At 41.1% G+C, this 19,461-nt stretch overlaps 1 protein-coding gene across 1 annotated transcript; it reads left to right on the top strand.

The window, feature by feature from the left end:
- The first annotated feature begins 780 nt into the window (after window positions 1-780).
- On the top strand, window positions 781-19,133 carry LOC115689507 (CBBY-like protein). The gene is made up of 12 exons (XM_056307120.1): window positions 781-885; window positions 8,536-8,864; window positions 8,965-9,014; window positions 9,122-9,185; window positions 9,931-9,979; window positions 10,101-10,169; window positions 11,553-11,614; window positions 12,750-12,830; window positions 14,998-15,152; window positions 16,313-16,397; window positions 16,894-17,037; window positions 18,757-19,133. The coding sequence occupies exons 1-12, from the start codon at window positions 781-783 to the stop codon at window positions 18,857-18,859; spliced, it is 1,296 nt and encodes a 431-aa protein (XP_056163095.1). The 3' UTR covers window positions 18,860-19,133.
- Window positions 19,134-19,461: the final 328 nt, after the last annotated feature.

The following is a 19,461-nucleotide window of genomic DNA, read 5'->3' as shown; positions in this document are numbered from 1 at the left end:
AACTGCCCTTAACAATGCCCAGCAGGACCGCCGATGCAACCACAACAGCCCCGGGTTGGAAATCAGACTGGGAATCCCCCACCGGCTATTCAAGGTAGACCGCCAGCGTAGGGAAGGGTGTATGCAATGGCGCGAAGGGAGGCTGAGGACACGCCAGGCGTGGTCACAGGTACGGTCTCTCTCTGTGATCATGCTGCGTATGCCTTGTTTGATCCGGGGGCTACCCACTCGTTTATATCAGAGCAGTTTGTTAGATTGATTGAGATAGAACTGATTTTGCTTGAGGTTATGCTTTGTGTGGCGACCCCATTGAATGATAAGGTATTAGTCTCGCTAGGGTATCCTAACTGTAAAATAGTTATTGGGGGTAGAGAAGAAAGGATAAACTTGGCAGTATTAGCTATGTTCGACTTTGATGTGATTATTGGAATGGATTGGTTAGTTAAGCAAAAAGCCGTAATGGACTGCAATAGCAGGGTGATCCAATTTAACTCGATTGGACATCTTAGATTTGAGTTTCAGGGAAACCGAGGAGGAACCTCGATCCCTTGGATTTCTTCGCTTGAGGTGACCAAGTTGTTGGATGAGGGTTGTGAAGAGTATTTGGTAAACGTCGTGGATTCGACGGTTGCGGAGCCAAGATTAGAGGATATCCCAGTGGTGTGCACTTTTCCCGAAGTCTTTCCTTAGGAATTGCTGGGTTTGCCACCAGAAAGAGAAGTGGAATTCGTAATCGAGTTGGCCCCAGGAACTGAGCCGATCTCGAAGGCACCGTACCGGATGTCCCTGTCGAAACTGAAGGAGTTAAAGGTCCAGATGCAAGAATTATTGGACAAGGGATTCATCCGCCTAAGTGCGTCTCCATGGGGAGCGCCGGTGCTGTTTGTAAGAAAGAATGATGGAACATTGAGGTTATGTATAGACTACCGGCAGCTGAACCAAGTGACGGTCAAGAATAAGTATCCACTGCCGAGAATAGATCACCTGTTCGATCAATTGCAAGGAGCCTCAGTGTTTTCTAAGATTGATCTACGGACGGGGTATCATCAATTGAGAATTAAGAAAGAGGATATACCTAAGACGGCTTTTCGGACGAGGTTTGGGCATTACGAGTTCACGGTGATGCCTTTCGGTCTGACTAACGCCCCAGCTGCCTTTATGGATTTAATGAATTGGGTATTTAAGGAGTTCTTAGATCGATTCGTTATAGTATTCATTGATGACATATTGGTGTACTCGACGAGCCCGGAAGAGCATGAGGCACATTTAAGTGAAGTACTACGGACCTTGAGAGAACACGCACTCTACGCCAAGTTCAGTAAATGCGAGTTCTGGCTCGACCGAGTGGCGTTTCTTGGACATATAATTTTCGGAGATGGAATATCCGTGGACCCGACTAAGATTGAGGCAGTAACCAAGTGGCCAAGACCGACATCAGTAATAGAAATTCGGAGTTTCTTAGGCTTGGCAGGCTATTACAGGCGTTTCGTAGAAGGATTCTCGTCAATAGCCATGCCGATGACGCAGTTGCTTATGAAAGAAACGAAGTTTGAATGGGACGATAAGTGTGAAAGGAGTTTTCAGGAACTGAAGCATAGGTTGACGACCGCTCCGGTATTAATTATTCCGTCCGGACCAGGAGGATTTGAGGTTTATAGTGATGCATCGTTGAGAGGGCTTGGATGTGTGTTGATGCAACATGGAAGGGTAGTGGCGTATGCGTCGCGTCAGTTGAGACCGCACGAAATGAATTATTCGACCCATGACTTGGAATTGGCCGCGATCATCTTCGCCCTTAAGATTTGGAGGCATTACTTGTGCGGTGAAAAGTTTCAAATTTACGCGGACCATCAGAGCCTCAAGTATTTGTTCTCGCAGAAGGAGTTGAATATGAGGCAGCGTCGTTGGATGGAACTTCTCAAGGACTACGACTGCGACATTTTGTATCACCCTGGGAAGGCCAATCAAGTGGCGGATGCGCTAAGCAGGAAGTCGAGTATGGCGCACATAATGGTCAAGGAGTGGACTTTATTGGAAAGGTTAAGAGATTCAGAATTTAAGTTTGAAGTGAGCCATGTGTCGAATTTATTTGCCGCGTTAAGGATCGAACCGGAAGTTCAAATCAAAATTAAGGCTTTGCAATCTACGGACCAAGAAATTCAGAAGATAGTTGAAATAGATGCCGCCAAGAGAAAACCAGACTTCTAAGTATCCGAGGACGGAATCTTGAAGTTCCATGGATGATTATGCGTGCCCGACGATATGGAACTTAAGGAGGAAATTTTGAAGGAAGCTCATCGTAGCAATTATAGCATTCATCCGGGCAGTACCAAAATGTACCAGAACTTGCGGCAACATTACTGGTGGAATGGGATGAAAACAGGTGTGGCCAAGCATGTGGCGAAATGCCTGACTTGTTAGCAAGTAAAGGCGCAGCATTGTAAGCCTGGAGGACTTCTACGACCTTTGGATATCCCCGAATGGAAATGGGAGCATATCACGATGGATATTGTCACTGGATTACCAAGGAGCCACAGAGGATACGATTCGATTTGGGTGATAGTGGACAGACTGACTAAGTCAGCGCACTTTCTGGCGGTGCGAAAGGATTTTGAGTTGGAAAGGTATGCAGATTTATATGTTCGATAGATTGTCCGACTTCATGGAGTACCAGTGACGATCACTTCGGATCGTGATCCCTGGTTTACTGCTAATTTTTGAAAAAGTCTACAAACGGCATTAGGGACGAAACTTCAGTTTAGTACGGCCTATCATCCACAGACGGATGGCCAGTCGGAGAGGACAATCCAGACTTTGGAGGACATGTTACGTGCATGTGTGTTGGATTTTCAGGGTAAATGGGAAGAGCAGTTACACCTGGTCGAGTTTGCCTACAATAACAGCTACTAGCAGAGCATTCAGATGGCACCGTTTTGAGGCCTTGTATGGCAGAGCATGCCAAACGCCAGTGTGTTGGGATGAAGTGGGTGAACGAAGTATAACGGGTCCAGAATTGATGCAACAGACAGTTGAGGTAGTCGAGATAATTTGGGAAAGATTAAAGACAGCACAGAGTCGCCAGAAAAGTTATGCCGATCGGAGACGAAGACCCTTGGAATTTCAAGTTGGTGATCATGTCTTTCTCGAGGTATCGCCAATGAAAGGATTGTCCCGATTTGGCAAGAAAGGAAAGTTAAGCCCGAGATATGTCGGTCCATTTGAGATTTCAGAGAAGATTAGAGATCTGGCCTATAGACTCGCTTTGTCGCCTAATTTGTCCCAAGTGCATAACGTATTCCACGTGTCGATGCTGAGGAAGTACGAACCGGATCTGTCCCACGTGTTGAGATACGAAGAAATAGATGTGGACGATAGGGTGTCGTACGTGGAAAGGCCAGTGAGGATCGAGGACAGAAAAGATCGTGTGCTGCGAAACAAGACGATCCCGATGGTCAAAGTAGTCTGGGAACATCATGGAACAGAAGGGGTCACCTGGGAAAGTGAAGAAGCGATGCGATGTCAATACCCCCAGTTGTTTGAGTAGTCGGGTTTGGATTGTAAATTTCGAGGACGAAATTTTTGTAAGGGGGGAAGAGTTGTGACATCCTGAGTTCGACCCACTTTCGTGATTAATGAAATAGATGTTTATTTCTCATTTCATTTTAGTGAGTCTCGCCCGGAACTGATCATTCTCGGGATACTGACCAATAGGGAATGGCTAACTAGGGAAAACGGTACGTGGACCCAAGAACTCGACTGTGAATCGAACTCCGATTCCAAAGAATGACGAGGGAATATTTTGGGCCAATGTGGGTCGATCCAAGGAGGGTGACGGATCTGGTTTGGCCAACGACGTACGATCGGATCGCGGGTGATTCCGCATGACCGAGAGTGCGCGTGGCGAACAATCCTAAACTTATTCCGAACGATCGCAACCCCCGGAACTAGCGATAAATCGTCGCGTTCTCTTGGAAATCGAGATCGTCACGACTCGAGTAACCCTAGATCGATACGCGTAACCCCTAAACAGCCGCCCGTTAGTAAGAGACGCTAAAATCGCATTTGAGCGAAATTGATCGTAGAATTGAATCCGAACTTGGGTGTCGAATTTCACGGACGTACGCGACTATTTGCTAGGACGATGTCGTATTAGTGTGGCCAATTATATTTGGGATCTGGTTGGTAAAAAAAAATGGAATTTCGGATTGGAAATGGAAAATTACCGTTTTGCCCCTGACCCTTAAGTGTTAATTCCGAATTTTTGAGGTTTAATTGGATTTGATCAGCCTCTATTAGTGCCGAAAATCCTTGGTCAATAATGCCCCCATCACTCTTGCTTATTCCCCATTTGCCCCTAGATATTTTGTGTTAAAACCCATCTTGGCCCTTGATAGTGGGTAGATGTGATGAGTCTTCAAATTGTGGCCATTGGATGGGATTCTTAGTGGGGTGGGTAAGATAGACATTGTGAGTGGGTTTGGTCACCAACTCCCACTCACCATTTTACTCAAAACCTCTCTCAATCTCTCTCTCCTCTCATTCTCATCAACACCGGCCACTCTCCCCTCTCTCTCGCCAACTCCTTCTCCCCATTCTCTCGTTCCCCTTGGCCGTGAGAGGCTCCGCCGGAGCAGCCAGCCGCGACCGCCGCCGCCGCCCTCCAGTGCCGCTCGCCGCCATCGTCCCGAGTCCAGCCAGTCACTACCACCATTTGACCGTCTCTCTCTTCCTTCCTTCTCAATTCGACGCCACCACCAGCTCCCGTCTTGGTCGTGAGACCGCCGCCCAAGCGCCGCCACCGTCCGAGCACCGTCGGCCGCCCGCGCCTCACGCGCCAAAGCCTCAGCCACCCTCGCCTTTTTCCTTTCCTTCCCGTGGCACCACCACCATCATCGTAGCCCCCTTCGCCGAGAGAGATCAGCCGTGAGCCGGCCCCAACCGCTGTACGCCGCCGAGCGCCGCCGAGGGAGCCGCCGTTCGTCGCCGCTTGTCCGGCGTGGTACCGCCACTGCTCAGCCACCCTTGCCACCTGTCCAGCCCACATTTGGAGCTTAAGACCTAGTGAGTGGAAATCGTAACCCTTAATTAGGCTCTTGTGCATTATCTAGACAATTTTAGGGGCTAATTAGGGTATTTTATGGGTTAATTAGTGGCGGATGATTAGGGCTGACCTTGTGGCTATTTTGGTGGCTTAGTGTGATAATTTGATGGTGATTTGGTGGCCTAGAATGGGCTGATTAGTGGCTGAGTATTGTGGGCCTAATTGGATTAATTGTGGCTAGTCTAGGGTTTGAATGTGTATGGCCATGTGGACTTTAAATTGATCATGAAGTGGCTGAATTGGGTGTGATTGGTAATTAATATTGTGATGCCATGTTCTGTGCTTGGTGTGGCCGAATGATGAGATGCTTGGTGGCCATCGACATGTGTAATTTCAATGACTAATGGCATGATTTCGTGCACCGAATAGAGAGCCGTGGCTGATTTGGGTTAATTGCTTAGTTGAGCATGTTAATACTTTAAATTGATCATGCGCTGTGTGAACTGAGCAGGTAGCTATATTAAATTGAGTGCTCGAAGTGGATTTTGTGAATGCCCGAGTTTCGGATATTATGACCATGAACGGTGCATATTGAGTGTTGGCATAATATGCGCATCATATGAGTGTGCACGAATGGTAGGAGCATGTGATCACCTAAATTACCCTGATGTGTTTTACGCGGGGTTCAGATAACAATTGGTGGTATGTGTACGTCTGATCACATAAACCCTGATGCGTTTTACGCGGGGTATTAAACCTGTCCTGATGCATTTAACGCTGGACGATGCCCGGATTACCGGAAGATGGCCAACCTGAGGCGTCCCACACGCGGGTTGTGTCATGAGCCTGATGCGTTTAACGCGGGCCGGAGATCGATTGGAAAGTGATAGACCTTATGCGTATTACGTGGGTCGGGCCTGATGCGTTTAACGCGGGTCGGTGATTAAATGAGAAATTGGCACGTGTGCAAGTATGCAGAATCGAGCATAAGTATGTGCATGGTGACGATACATGTGCGAGAGTGCATTAACGAATGCAAGCATGTGCATTGCATGTGTTCGTGGCCAATTGATATGTGTGTGTATGTACCATTGTGGGGCCCAGTGTAGTTATTATTATATGCCTAACCTGCAGGGTCAATGTATGCTTGATTTGGGCCCGAGGGCCTAAATCGTTTGAATGCTAGTCTATTTGTGTGATTAGTAGCTTGTCTTGAGGTGCATGTTAGCCTAGTTTAGGTTTAGGGGGCCTACTCGCTAAGATTTATTCTCATTGTTGTTAAAACCCAATATTTCAGACCCCCAGCCTTGAGGATGGCAGGAGTACCGATTCGTTTTGGGATGTCGTAGGGTTCGGGGCGTGACATGTTTCGCTTGTTTCTCTCTCCTCTCTCTCTCAGTAATTTCGTCGAACACTCCTTTCTCAATGGTCAGTTTTTTTCTTGATTTTTGTTGATCCATTTTTCCCGCCTCAAGATCGTTAGAACCAACTTCCAATCGGTTATAACTGATCTCTGACGATAGCTGGAGATTTTCCAGCTGTCGTTCAGGTCAAACACGTGTCTATTTAACCGGAGAAGATTGGTGAAGTGGTGGGCTTGAAATGTTTTTTCCTGGGTTTAATGCAGTCTGGGTGAGTCGGGTAAGGGGGATAAACAACTCGGGTCGGGTCGGGTTGACCGGGTCGACCCGACAGACCCGGGTTGATCTAAATTCGCAAATTAAACTCAATTTTGACCCGATTTTCAAAATTAAACCCCGAAATTGAATTCCTCATCATATTCCGAACCCTAATATGTGATTTTCCCCAATTTTTGTTATAATTGTGTCCAAGATTTTCACTTTTTTGTATTCGGGTTAGTAGGGTTTTATTCAATTTGATGTCCTAATGACCTGATTAGGCAAAATTGATGTCAAAAATGAATTACCCACATCTAATTAACCCTAGAAATGATGGTCTCATGGTTCGAAAATTTCATATTGGGCACGATTCCCAATTTGGGTTCAAAATTCTTAATTTTCAATTAAATTTTGGGGTTTTCTGATTTCTTTGACAAATTGTGCAATTGGACTGACCATTATGTAATTCAAGGTCCCAGAATCATTTGTTGTGAAGACACTATGACTTAAAAATGACTAGAAAAAATTTAATTGCATTTTTAGTTCAATTCGAGTTTAATTTTGCCCAATTTTGGGAAAAACACATACTCGATTGAAAATTTTCAAAATTGATGATGTATTAATGAAATTGGATTTAAAAGAAGACTAATGACTATTTTTATGGAATTTTCTGATTCCATTTGCTATTTTTTTTTATTTTCTTACTTATTTTGACTAAAAGAAATTAAGGAAAAAATGCAAGAAAATGCTAAAAAATTATTTTTTAGTTTAGAAATAGGTTTCTAGGCTTGGCCAAGATTCCTAGTCCTAATTTTGAGATTTTTGAAAATATAAAAAAAATGAGTTAAAAATCAGGTGTCAACACCAATCACTAATAGTATCTAAATGAAGACGATTACAAGTAAATTGGATGATTTGGACACTTGGAAACCACGAGATCAAGCATTAGATCCAAAAGAAACAAAACTTCCTTGAAATGGAGAGGTTTTTCCTTAGAATAATGTTATGGGTCTCAACTTTGATTCTAATCATTCCCAAGCACTAATAGCTTCCAAATGAAGATGATTACAAGTAAATTAGTTGATTTGGATGCTCAGAAACTACGAGATCAAGTATTAGAGTAAAAAAGGAAGCAAATTTCCAAGGAATATGAAGATCTCTCCTTAGAATGATGTTATGGTCTCACCTTGGTTCTAATAATTCCTAAGCACTAATAGCTTCTAAATGAAGACGATTACAAGTAAATTATGTGATTTGGACGCTCGAAAACCATGAGATCAACTATTAAACCCAAAAAGAACCAAACTTACTTGAAATGGGAAGGTCTCTCCTTAGAATGATGTTATGATTCTCAATCTTGGTTCTAATTATTCCCAGCACTAATAGAAAACAAAATATCAAAATATGAAATGTTAAAACAGGAAACCTTAAACTAGGAAACATCAAATTAGAAAACAAACTTAAGCTAGGAAACAACTCAAATTAGGAAACATCCTTCCGGCCTTTGATTTAATTGAAGGAACCTTTATTATCAATCTCCTATGCCTTCTCCTTGTTGGATTTACTAGATCATGTGTTGGTCGAAACCTCTCTTTGCTTGCAAAAAAAATTTGATGGTCTTCAAAGGAATTCGATGCTCCCGCACCAAAAACTGAGGTTGTGGTTTTGTGCTTGTGAAACTGAGAAATTCATATTCTGTATCATTTTCTCGTAGTTCCGGAACTCGATAATGTGAATTAGCCGATGTTCATCGATGCCCCTTCGCGATTTCAAATCCTTCTAATCAATTCAGCCTGGGCCCAATGTGTTCGGGCCGGGCCAAATCAGAACAAAATCCCGGCCCGCCCGAGACGACTAGCTAAAGTAGCTATCTAGCCCGTGTTACACGAGATTTGCCAGCAACCGGCGGCGCGGAGCCTGCGTACTGTGCTGATGGAATCCCTTTCACCTCTCTGTCTCCACCATTTCTGCCATTCCAACGCCTCCGCAGGTGAAAGGGGCCGGAAGTCCAAATCCCATCTTCCTCCACCAAAGAATCCTCGTCTTCTTCGCGCCTTCCCTTCGTCCCTCTCCCTCCCTCTCTTCATCGACTCCCATTTCTGCTGGAGGAACTCGAACTCGCGTATCCGCGACTTCATCGCTTTGAGCTCACTTTCTGGCCCAGACCCACCTCAAGAGCTCGCTCTTCTTCTTGAAGTTGATGGGTGGGCTGAACTTCCCACTTTCGCTCTGCTGTTTTCTTTCACTGTTATTGTTGTTGGGTTTCCTTTCCTTATCCTTTTCTTGTGTTTTGGATTTGCCTAGGGTCCTTGTGGATGCCTACCGGCTGGCTAATCGCCAGGCCTTCAATTTGGGTAAGTTCAGTTTCAGGGAGTGCGTCCATCAACGCATGACAGTGTTGTTCCTTTTAGTTTTGAAAAATGTTTAACATACTGTCTATTTCCGTTCTGGGTGTATTCAGCATTTCGAAAGCTCGGGCTTGACTGTGCGAATTGGACTGAGCCTGTCTACCTAGACCTCGTAAGGTTTGGAAATTAGTTAATCATGCATTCTTTTCTCATCTCGTCTGTAATTATATTCCCATGTCGGGCTCGGACACATTTGCTATCTGTAACGGGGGATATTCTTCTTGATTAGTGATAGCTATATCAAGATTGGTATGCGATGATGTGGACCAGTTTCGGTAGCATTATTCTTCTTGGTGATGATTGATGGGAAATTATTAGATTCTTGTCATGAGTTGATTATTTTTAATGCGCATCTTTATCCTTTTGGAGTTTGGATACTTTCTTATACTACTTGAATTGCTGGCAGTCTTTGCTTGTACCTGGTCTTTACAGTACTCAATTTCTGTGCCATACTTTGAGTTTGGACTGTAGGTTGGAAATAATTGTTTTGGGCTACTTTTTTGAGATAGGGGCTTGTGGTGGAGTAGCCTTCCCACCGTTTCTCTTCACAGATTTCCTTACAAAAGGATAGCTCACTCTGTTGATGTAAAAGTGGGCTTGGAGTGGGCATTAGTCCTCCCACAATTCAAATTTTTTTCAATAAAAGATGATTTACTTATATGAGAAGAAAATTTCTCTTCTTTCTGTCTCCAACTGCATTACTTCCAGAACTGTGCTGTATGCACTTCAAATATCTTGACACAGTTAATATTCTTTCATCTTAAGTAGTTTGACATTGAATGATGAAACATCTTGTAAGGGATCGTTCCTGAAATATTCCTGAAATTAAGGCTGCTGGGATTGATTTTGTCATGACTTCCAGGAAGAGTTCCGCTGATGAAGAAAGGATGCTGATTCTATATTTTAACCGTGTAAGCTCCTTTTCCTCTCTTTCCTGTTCATTTATGGATACATAAGAGATCTTGTGTATCTGTTTCCATGTTTCATATTCTTCCTGTTTTACTTCTTACCTGATGTTATGTCTAAATATAGATTGGCTGGCCTACTTCATTGCCCACTAATGAGAAGAGTTCGTTTGTGAAAAGTGTCTTGCGAGAGAAGGTAAGTTGACTTATTTGTTCTTTTGCTCAATCTTCTTTGGCATTAGATGTACAAAACAAATATTCAATGCTCTCAATGTCCCCTTACTGGAAATCATGAGCAAGACAAAAAATGCAGTCATCCTTCTTGATTTAAAGAATTTGTACCATTGTTTTAAGTGAATGTAGATATTGAGAGGGACACGAAGAGGAGGAATGATATGTTGTGGTAGTCATACTTACTTACTTAGAGAAACCCCATGATTTTCATCTTCATGATAGTAGGACGCCCTTAATTTTTTAATGGATTAGACTTCTTCAAACTGTTCATCTCGCCAATATCATTCCCGGTGAGAATGATGTCGTCCACATACACTATCAGAATTGCAACCTTCCGATCAAAAGAATGCTTTGCAAACATGGTATGATCAGTAGGTCGTTGAACATACCCTTGTTTCTTCATAGACTGAGTGAACTACTCAAACCAGGCCCTCGGTGACTGTTTCAGTCCGTATAGTGATTTCTTCAATCAACATACCTTTGATCCAAACCTTCTATCAAAGCCAGGGGGGAATCCATGTACACTTCTTCCTCCTAATCTCCATTCAGAAATGCATTCTTCACATCTAGTTGCTGCAGAGGCCAGTCAAGGTAGGCTCCAAGTGACAATATCACTCTTACAATGTTTAGTTTTGCAACTAGAGCAAAGGTCTCAAAGTGATCAATCCCATCGGTCTGGGTGAATCCTTTGGCAACCAACTGAGCTTTATACCTTTGAAGGGATCCATCATATCTATGTTTGGTTGTGAATACCCACTTGCATCCAACCATGGTCTTTTCCTTGGGTAGATCCACCATATCCCACATTCCATTTTTTTCCAAAGCTTTTATCTCCTCAAGAATTGTGTCCTTCCACTCAGGAGCCTGCATCCTACACAGTTTTTGGAATCTCACAAAGACAAGGTTGAGGAACAGGCACGGAAATTGGGTGAGGGGTTTTCATTAGACAACATAATGAGACATAGGATGTTTGGTACAAGACCTAACTCCTTTTCGAGTAGCAATAGGTATGTCAAGCTCATTAGTAGACTCACTGTTTTGACTAAAATCAGGTTGGACATTACAATACTAAAATCATTTTCCTTCTTAGGATGCATTTCTGTGAAATTTGTTGGTAGAAATTCACTTTGTGACATTACCAACCATTGTGTATTTGCATATCACTCTGCATTTTTGTCAGGACTGTAACCTGACTTTGCTGTCCTTGTCTATTGTGCTTCACATCCTTGTCTATTCCATTTAATGTACTTCATTTTATTACGTTATTCTGGTGGGATTTTTTTCTCTTCCTTACACTTAGATAACTATCTTATAAGATATTTATCATCCTAGCTGGTTACTGCAGAAAAATGCGATGGATGAACTTATGATGTCAAAAGATTTACCATTACGACCTGGAATTCAAGAGTAAGTTCTTTCATCTAACAATATGCCATTTAATTATCGGCTTTTTCTGAGCATATAATTTCTTTTATGTGTTTGATAAAGAAAAGCTTCTTTTTTATCACTTGTCTCTTTGCGATAGTCGCTTAAAATTACCATTTTTCTCACGGCTTGTTAAATGTTTCTCTATGGACATGGCTGTCCTTTTCAATTAGAGATATTATTTTTGCTTGGTCTTTGAATTTTGTAGTTGTGGAAAGTGAAAATCTTCTGTTACTTTTAGTTATTGAAAGAAAATCAATACTGCTTAGATCTTTCTTGATTCTTTGTAAGTTTGGTGAAGCAAATTTTCTAGATGCTAGGTAGTCAAACTTATTTTTTTACCTAGAATCGGTGAGGTTCTTGCAAAGTTTAACCGTAAAATTTTACATGCTTTGTAAAGTAACTCTGGAGAATTTTCAGTAAATAACGATCGTGAATCTCTAAACAATTAGACTAAGCAATTAAGTCAAATTAAATGCGTAACATTTTTATGTACTTGTTGCACCTATTCCTAAGCTGATCTTATCGGTAGACGGTCCTCTTAGCATTTTGATGAATTTGTGTAATTCCTCTTCCTAGCTGCCAATAGAAGGTTGGCCTCAGCCCATGTTTGGCATGTGGTTGGAACTCCTTATGGAAGGTTTTGATGGACATCTTCCCTTTTTCATGGAAATCTGATAGCTTCCATTTTGTACGGACAACCTTAGGGGCAAATTTAAAGGAATGAATGTCATACATGCAAACTTCTGGGGCAGAAATTCATTGAAGATGCACTGGGAAGAACCCATTGCCGTTTGTTTCATAAGTGCACTTGGGTGTGCTTCTTTCCATACATCTGACTGAATCTAAATCCATGCATGCATTTAGTGTCTGTCTACCTTTGAACTTTTAAGAACTTCAAACCAGATCTAAATTTCAAGTATTTCAGCGTTCTTCCTGAAAACTATTATGCAGTACATATTTTGCAAAATTAATTTTTTTTTTTTTGATAACCCAGGAACCTCCCGCACGGCCGACAGCCGGAGGGGTAAACCTGGGGTGACGCTAGCGTATTTTGCAAAATTATTGCTCTCTACTTTTACCTAAAAATTATGCCTTCTGCCGATTTATTTTGCAGTTTTGTTGATGATGCATGGGATGAAGGTATACCTGTGCTCATCATGACCGCATACAGTAAAAGTGGGGATAAAATCGCCAGGTACACTTGCCTGACCAGACTTTACAGAATCTTGCAGTGTTGTTAAATTTACATTCCATGTTCAATTGTTCATCCTTGAGCACAAAGCCGTTGCTTCTTTACCTAGATAGCTGCTTTATGGACTGCTTATAGTAGAAGTGGGGATATGCACCTAACCTGACCAAGTATCATAGTGATTTACTATTGGTAGGAAGTTATTTATCCACAGTAAAATCATCTGGGCCTTTTTAGCATCCTGACATTGCTTTGTGTAACTCACATAATACAGTTCTTGACATGTATTGGGGTAATGACGCAGCACGTTCATGAACTTTTTCTCATTGTTCAATATCGTCTTTGAACATTTTTTTTCCAATGTGGTCCTTGAACTTTGTTTTGTTCAATGTGGTCCTTGTACTTTTGAAATCGCCCAACGTAATCCTTCTGTTAGTTTGAGCATAGGGTCACACGTATTTTGTTTTACATGGACTGCCGACTCAGCAGTGATTGGACAAGAATAATGGATGTGGAGTGCCACGTCACCTTTTTTTAACTCAGCCTTTTTTTTCCTTTTTGTTCTTTTTGTTTTGGTTGCTTTTCTCTTTCTTCTTCCTCCACCGATGCAGACCTGACCACCTCCGTCTTCTTTGTCGAAGTTGTCCCGCTGCATTGCCCTCCCTCTGAAAATCAATATAAGCTCTGGATCGACATACTCTCTGTAATCACCACCCCTGTCGCCTCTCTCTCTGGTGAAAAGCAACTTTGAGCTCGACAATTTCACCAAATTGGAGATAGACGTGATCTCCAGTATCTCGGACAGCTGCTCAGCCATTGCAACTATAATCTGGACCTTGAAGAAAGAAATTTTAACTACAATTGCCCAATCCTCGCAATGCTTCAGCTTTGAAACCTTAAAGAACTTACATGTGAATTTGAGTATGGATTTCTTAGCTAGAATTTGTGTTTTGAGGGCAATTAGGAGTTCTACAACATGTGCTGTTCCCTGTTCACTCTTTGTAGATATCTTTTTTTCTTTTTTCCCCAAAATCGAGTTTCTTGCTTCTTCAATGGCGGTAATTAAAATCAGGTCGTGTTAATTGGTAGCATGGATGGTGGCCGAGTTTAGTGTGCTAGTGGCGGCAGCGGCGGCTGAGTCTGGTTGTGGCAGCAGCAGTGGCAGCACTGAGTTTGGCAGCTTCGGAGGTGAGTTTGGTGGTGGCAGGACCGGCGGTCATGGGGTTTGCTGGTGTTATTTATTTTTTGTGGAGAGAGAGGAGTGACATGGACAACACATCAGACTGTGTGGATACTAGCGTGTGCAAATTAATGGCATCATCGTCCACGTTGGCTAACACCATCCGGAATTTTACTAGAAGGACAAAATTGAGCCAATTTTCGAAAGTTTAAGGACTGGATTGAAAAAAAAAAATCCAGAGACCATGTTGAACATTGAGAAAATGTTCAAGGACTTCCTGTGTCATAATTTCACTTGTATTTAATGTGAAAATTAAAAACTTTCAGTCTTCCTTTGCTGACGGCTTTTGTGTGGTTCCATGGAAGATTGTAAATCATCAAATTGCCATTAGAAACTTTAGTGTCGATTTGCTGATTTTTTTTTAATCTTTACCAGTAGAAGTGAGATGCTGTTTCTAAATGAGTTTCTAAGAAGGTTTTAGCAAGCTTTTTAGTCTACCAAAGATCTTTAAATAAACAAATTGTGTGATAGGAATGATCACAGCATGAGTGCTGTCAACCTTTGTTTTCTTATTCATTATGTCCACGTGATCATGCTTTCTTGGATTGTGGATGATTTTGATCTTTCTTGTATTTCAAAATTTCTTCTGTACTAGTGTAGTCATTGTCATTGCACTTCAGTAATGAGAAATTCATTTTCTTTAGTGATGTTTTATGCCACATGTTTTCTGAGGCTTGAACATAATCTTGTGCAAGATTTACAATTGTTGGCTGATGGAAATGATCTATAGTCCGACAATCGCATTGTGATCTAGATAAAGATAAATATCATATCTTCCATGTGGAAAGTCCATCTGATTAAAGATGCAATAGCAATTAGTCGCTCAATCATATTCTGTTTTAGCTTAAGTTTAGCAAGCTCCGTATCACTTGATCAATGACTCATTCCTGTTTGTAAGGATCCTTTCAATTCTTTTGGTATAAAAAATTTTAGGTCTGTTGCTGAAAAGCTTGGCCAAGAAAGGATTTCCAAAGTCAAGATTGTAGGCCCAGCAGAGGTTGAACAGAGTCTCTACGGGCAACTAGTGCTTGGCAAAGGAGTGTCTTCAGGGTTGGATGAGATGCTGGCTAAGGAAGTGGCCAAGGCAGGTAGACTTGCCACTTAATGTTAGTTTGCAACTTTTTATTTCCTATGTTCTTTACTGTTATTGATTTTCTGCTATTTCTTGTTATTTCCTCCTTAAATTCTGCTCATTTTTTTTATCCTTAAATTGTGCATGTAAGTTCAACAAACGATCAACTAATGTAGAGCTTTATTTTCACATACAACACCAACGATGGAGGAAAATGATCAGATTGAATCATTGAGAAAATTACTAATCTTCATTTGAGTAGGTTAATCTATTGGGTTCACACTCAAATTGATGATTCCAAAATACTATTTAACCTACTCAAATGAAGATTAGTAATTTACTTAATAAGATATTTGTTAACTCTTACACTAGTTGGTAATTGACCACATTGAGCAAATTTCAGTGTAAGTTACTAATTTTAGTGGGAAAATTTTGATGCCACTGGTAAATTTTGAAAGAGAGTTGATAAATTTCTATTGACTTTGACATTGGTAAACTCGTAACGTTGTTGTTAACTTTACTAAAAAGTTACCTGACAAAAATTGCCAGTATCCTCATATTCACCTACACTATTTTGATTTACTCTTTAGACATATTTCCAACCATGGACAATGTCAGTGCACTATAATTTTGTGTATTGCCATTTATTTGAGTGCAAGCGAAGCTTTATCCACTTTGGTCTTTTCCTTCTCCTTTCAACTTCGACATTGATGTGGACTAGCTATATAGTAAACGTAATTCAGAACATCTTTTTGATTAATCTACTGGCATGATGTAAGCATAAAGATTGCCATTTTTTAATTTCTTATGCAGTAGAGGTTGCAACGGGTATATATTTTATTTTGCTTATATTGTTATACTTAAAATATGTGAAGCATTTGAATGTTTTGGGTGACGACGGTCTCTTTAGTAGTTTGCTGTCGTTAACAGTTGTTTAGGAGTGTTAATTAGGTACTGACAGCCCTATAAAAAGGGAGCATTACGCCGTACAATGAGAATAAAATATCTTCTTCATAAACAAGTTCTTATTCTCTGACAATAATATGGATTCTAGAAAAGAAAATCTCTGAGAAAGAAAATTTACTATGCTCTTAGATAGCATTTTTCACCATGTTTTACTATTTTATCTTAAGAGTTAAGAAGCCTGGGTCCTAAAAGACTCCTTTTCTCGACCAGCTTCTGCAGAGAAACAAAGAATAGCAAATGAGGTTGCTTCCATGCTAAAATTGAGTGTAGAGATTGATACCACCTCATCCGAAAGGTAAAATGGTGCACATGCCTTTTTTACTCCCAAGCTTGTATTTTCCAATGAATAATGATGGATGGTATGATTTCTTGGTTTAGCTTTCCTGTGGCTCAAAATGTGGAGATATCTATTTCTCATTTCCAGCGGTACAATTTTTAAGTTACTTCAATCTGTGAAGAAAGTGCATAAATGTTTCCAACTTAGAAATTACTCTCTTTAGCAGTAGTATTCCATCGGTTTGTGATTTATCCGTGTCCTGGGAAGAATCTAAGTTTGACCAGTGTGTTCTGGGCCTACCCTTTGCTATTATATGCTTTTATTTATGTGAAGAAGTCAAGGGATTCATTTATGATTTCTGAGTTTTCACAGAACTATGCTAGGAAACTTCAAATGTAGGAAGCTCGGGAAATATCGAGTTACTTGAAGTGCTGTGGAATTTTTCAGAGTCAAAATGATTGGTGTGGACGAGTGGTTTTCTGTTTTTTAATTTCGTAGCACCTTTGGGATTCAGCTTAGAGAAGATTGTAGTTGCATTGCGTGCTGGTGCCGAATTTGCGGGGGTTCCTGTCTGCAGATGTATCCTTGTAGCAGGAAGTCAATCTGGTGTGACTGCAGCTGAGAGAATCGGTATGCCATGTGTTGTTGTACGGAGCAGGTAATCACTTCCTGTTTCTCAGATTTCTTATATGCACATCAATGTGTCTACCAATAGAACCACTGCTGATGCACTTGCTAGATAGTGTATCTGATGCAGGAGCATAGTTTTATTTAGGAGTCTAAGTGTCTCTTCTTTATCTAGTCTTTTCTTATATGCTGTTATGTTGATAGCTAGTAATGCGATAGGCATGTGACTCTTAATTGGGTCAGATGGCTGAGATTAGAAATTTTATGTCCGATCCAAGGTTGAGATCTTGTTATGTCTGGCGTATAAATAGGCCTTTCCAGTCACCTTCTCATCAGTTGTCTTCTTCTTAATGAACATTATCGTTTTACTAAACCCTAGAACACTATTTTCAGTGCAATCTCAATTCTTCTAAATTTTAACCTTTGTTTGAATATATTTCTAATTACTGTGAGTGTTAGTGTATAGTATAGATATGCCCGAATACCGTACTGAATTTTGACTTTGCCACACCGCAAATGCGAACTTCATAACCTGGGCAAGAAGTCTTGAGTTCTGGTGAAAGTTTGAGTGATGAGTAGTCTTTCTTTTATTGGACTCATTAGGAAATTGTGACAAGTCTTTTTAGGAGCAGTTTGCAATTTTCCCCTTCATTTTTAATGTGTTTTGTCTTTGCCAGTTAAGTCCCTACAGCTGATATCATGAACTTTGTAAAACCTTGTCCTTATTGTCTAATTAACAGAATGGTGGGAGCATTCTAATACAACAATCCCTTACTCCAACATATTATTCTTCGCTCCTCTCTCATATGTGTGTGCCCTCAGAGTGCCCAATGGGCACACAAACTCAGGACAGTCTCATTGGCTTGTGTTTCAACTCGCACAACTCCATTTGACGCACCGCAGATAACTCTCTCTCTCTCTCTCTCAATCGCACCCCTGGAAGGCTTGACTTTTCACATCTATCTTTACCTTTGGAAGTTGATAGGTTTGCCAACTCCAATGATTTATCTGGAGTGTATGCAGATGAAGTAAACATTGTGGGCTGTCTTAACAATGATTCCCTACTGTTTATTGATTTTTTCCGGAACAATGGCCATCAACGAAAACCGTTTTTTCCCTCAAACTAATGGTGTTGAATTAAAAATAATTTAGCGTGAGAGTTTAGAGATACTGGTACTCTAGAACATTATAGAGAGTGGGTGATTCTGAACACTAAAAGGCATGTGCGAGGCTGCAAAGATAAGACCTTTGGCAGTTTGTTTTCACTCTTTTCCTAGGCTCTGTTGATTCCTTCAGATGACATTTACTTCTTACTGGAAAATTGAGACCGTAAGAAAAGAATTTTGTCACTTAGAGAAGATATAAGATGCCATTATAGATAAGTTGTCTATTTACTGTGGAAGTGTAGTGGCGGATGCTTGAAAACCAAGGGAATTAAGGGGCCATTAGGACTAGGTTGATGCTGCGAATAGCTGTGCAATACTGATGTTTGGTTACTATCATAATTGTAAAAAATCAGTTAGAATTCCAATTTGATATTGAAGATAGAGTCCTTGCTTCTCTGATTTCAAGTCCATTGCTAGACAGTTTCTCTAATGAATGCCCAGGCACGTGCAGAGGGGACAGTTTCTCTAATGAATGCCCGGGCACGTGCAGAGGGGACATACATTTCCACAAAACCCACCTTGTTTTGAGTTCTCAAACGAAGCTGTCTTTGCTTGTCCTGATTTTTATGTTTTCTTCCCCACAGTTTGACTTCCAGAGCGGAGTTTCCATCAGCTAAGGCAGTTATGGATGGTTTTGGAGGTGCAGATCTGACCATCTCTAAGTTGACGGGCAGAAATTGGTCATGAAGGTTCACCAAGGTTTTGCTGCTAATCAACGTTAGAACGCTTTGAGTTTATTGAGGTTGTGGTATTCATACATTGATACTTTCTACTTTAGAAGGAAAGAGAAGAACATGGGACATATGTTGCAAAGCTGGGCTTCATTTTCTCTGTTATTATTCATAACTCGGTGCACTGCCCATCTGTCTCTAAGCTGTCTGTCTGTACATAGATACATAAATTTTGACCCCCAAGGTTGTTGGATTGGTTTAGTTGTTTATTGCTTGGATTCGAGCTTACACATCCCGTGTTCAAATCACCGCATCACCTACTAATATTAACGTTGGAGCCCATGCTATCCTTTGGAGCTTTACCCGATGTACATTGATGGGGCGTTTCATTATGTATCTGTAGGGATTAGTCGAGCTGCAAGTTTGAATTTGTTAAAAAAAATTCTTTAAATTTAGGGCAAAGAAGAAGAGTGCTTTGATATTATATGCACATGCTATTCTTATTTGTGCTTTTAATTAACAAATTCTCACTTAATTCACATGATGTGCTTAGAAAGAAACGTTTCCCATCATCACCTTGTGTTGTATAAATCCCCGCACATAACATAAGAGTACAAA

The sequence above is a fragment of the Syzygium oleosum genome, unplaced genomic scaffold, assembly GCF_021117445.2.
Source record: "Syzygium oleosum isolate NSW1041296 unplaced genomic scaffold, Sole_v2.1 Sole_v2.50, whole genome shotgun sequence".
Classification (NCBI taxonomy): domain Eukaryota; kingdom Viridiplantae; phylum Streptophyta; class Magnoliopsida; order Myrtales; family Myrtaceae; genus Syzygium; species Syzygium oleosum.
Note: the sequence above shows the minus strand (reverse complement) of the source record. Positions and strands in the feature narration are given on the sequence as shown.

What these genes read in the sequence shown, in the direction of transcription:
- LOC115689507 (XM_056307120.1), top strand. Translation starts at nt 781, where the DNA reads ATGTCCCTGTCGAAACTGAAGGAGTTAAAGGTCCAGATGCAAGAATTA. An exon ending in TTACGACCTGGAATTCAAGA is followed by an intron (nt 11,615 to 12,749) that starts GTAAGTTCTTTC and finishes TTTATTTTGCAG; the next exon opens with TTTTGTTGATGATGCATGGG. An exon ending in GATACCACCTCATCCGAAAG is followed by an intron (nt 16,398 to 16,893) that starts GTAAAATGGTGC and finishes TTTGGGATTCAG; the next exon opens with CTTAGAGAAGATTGTAGTTG.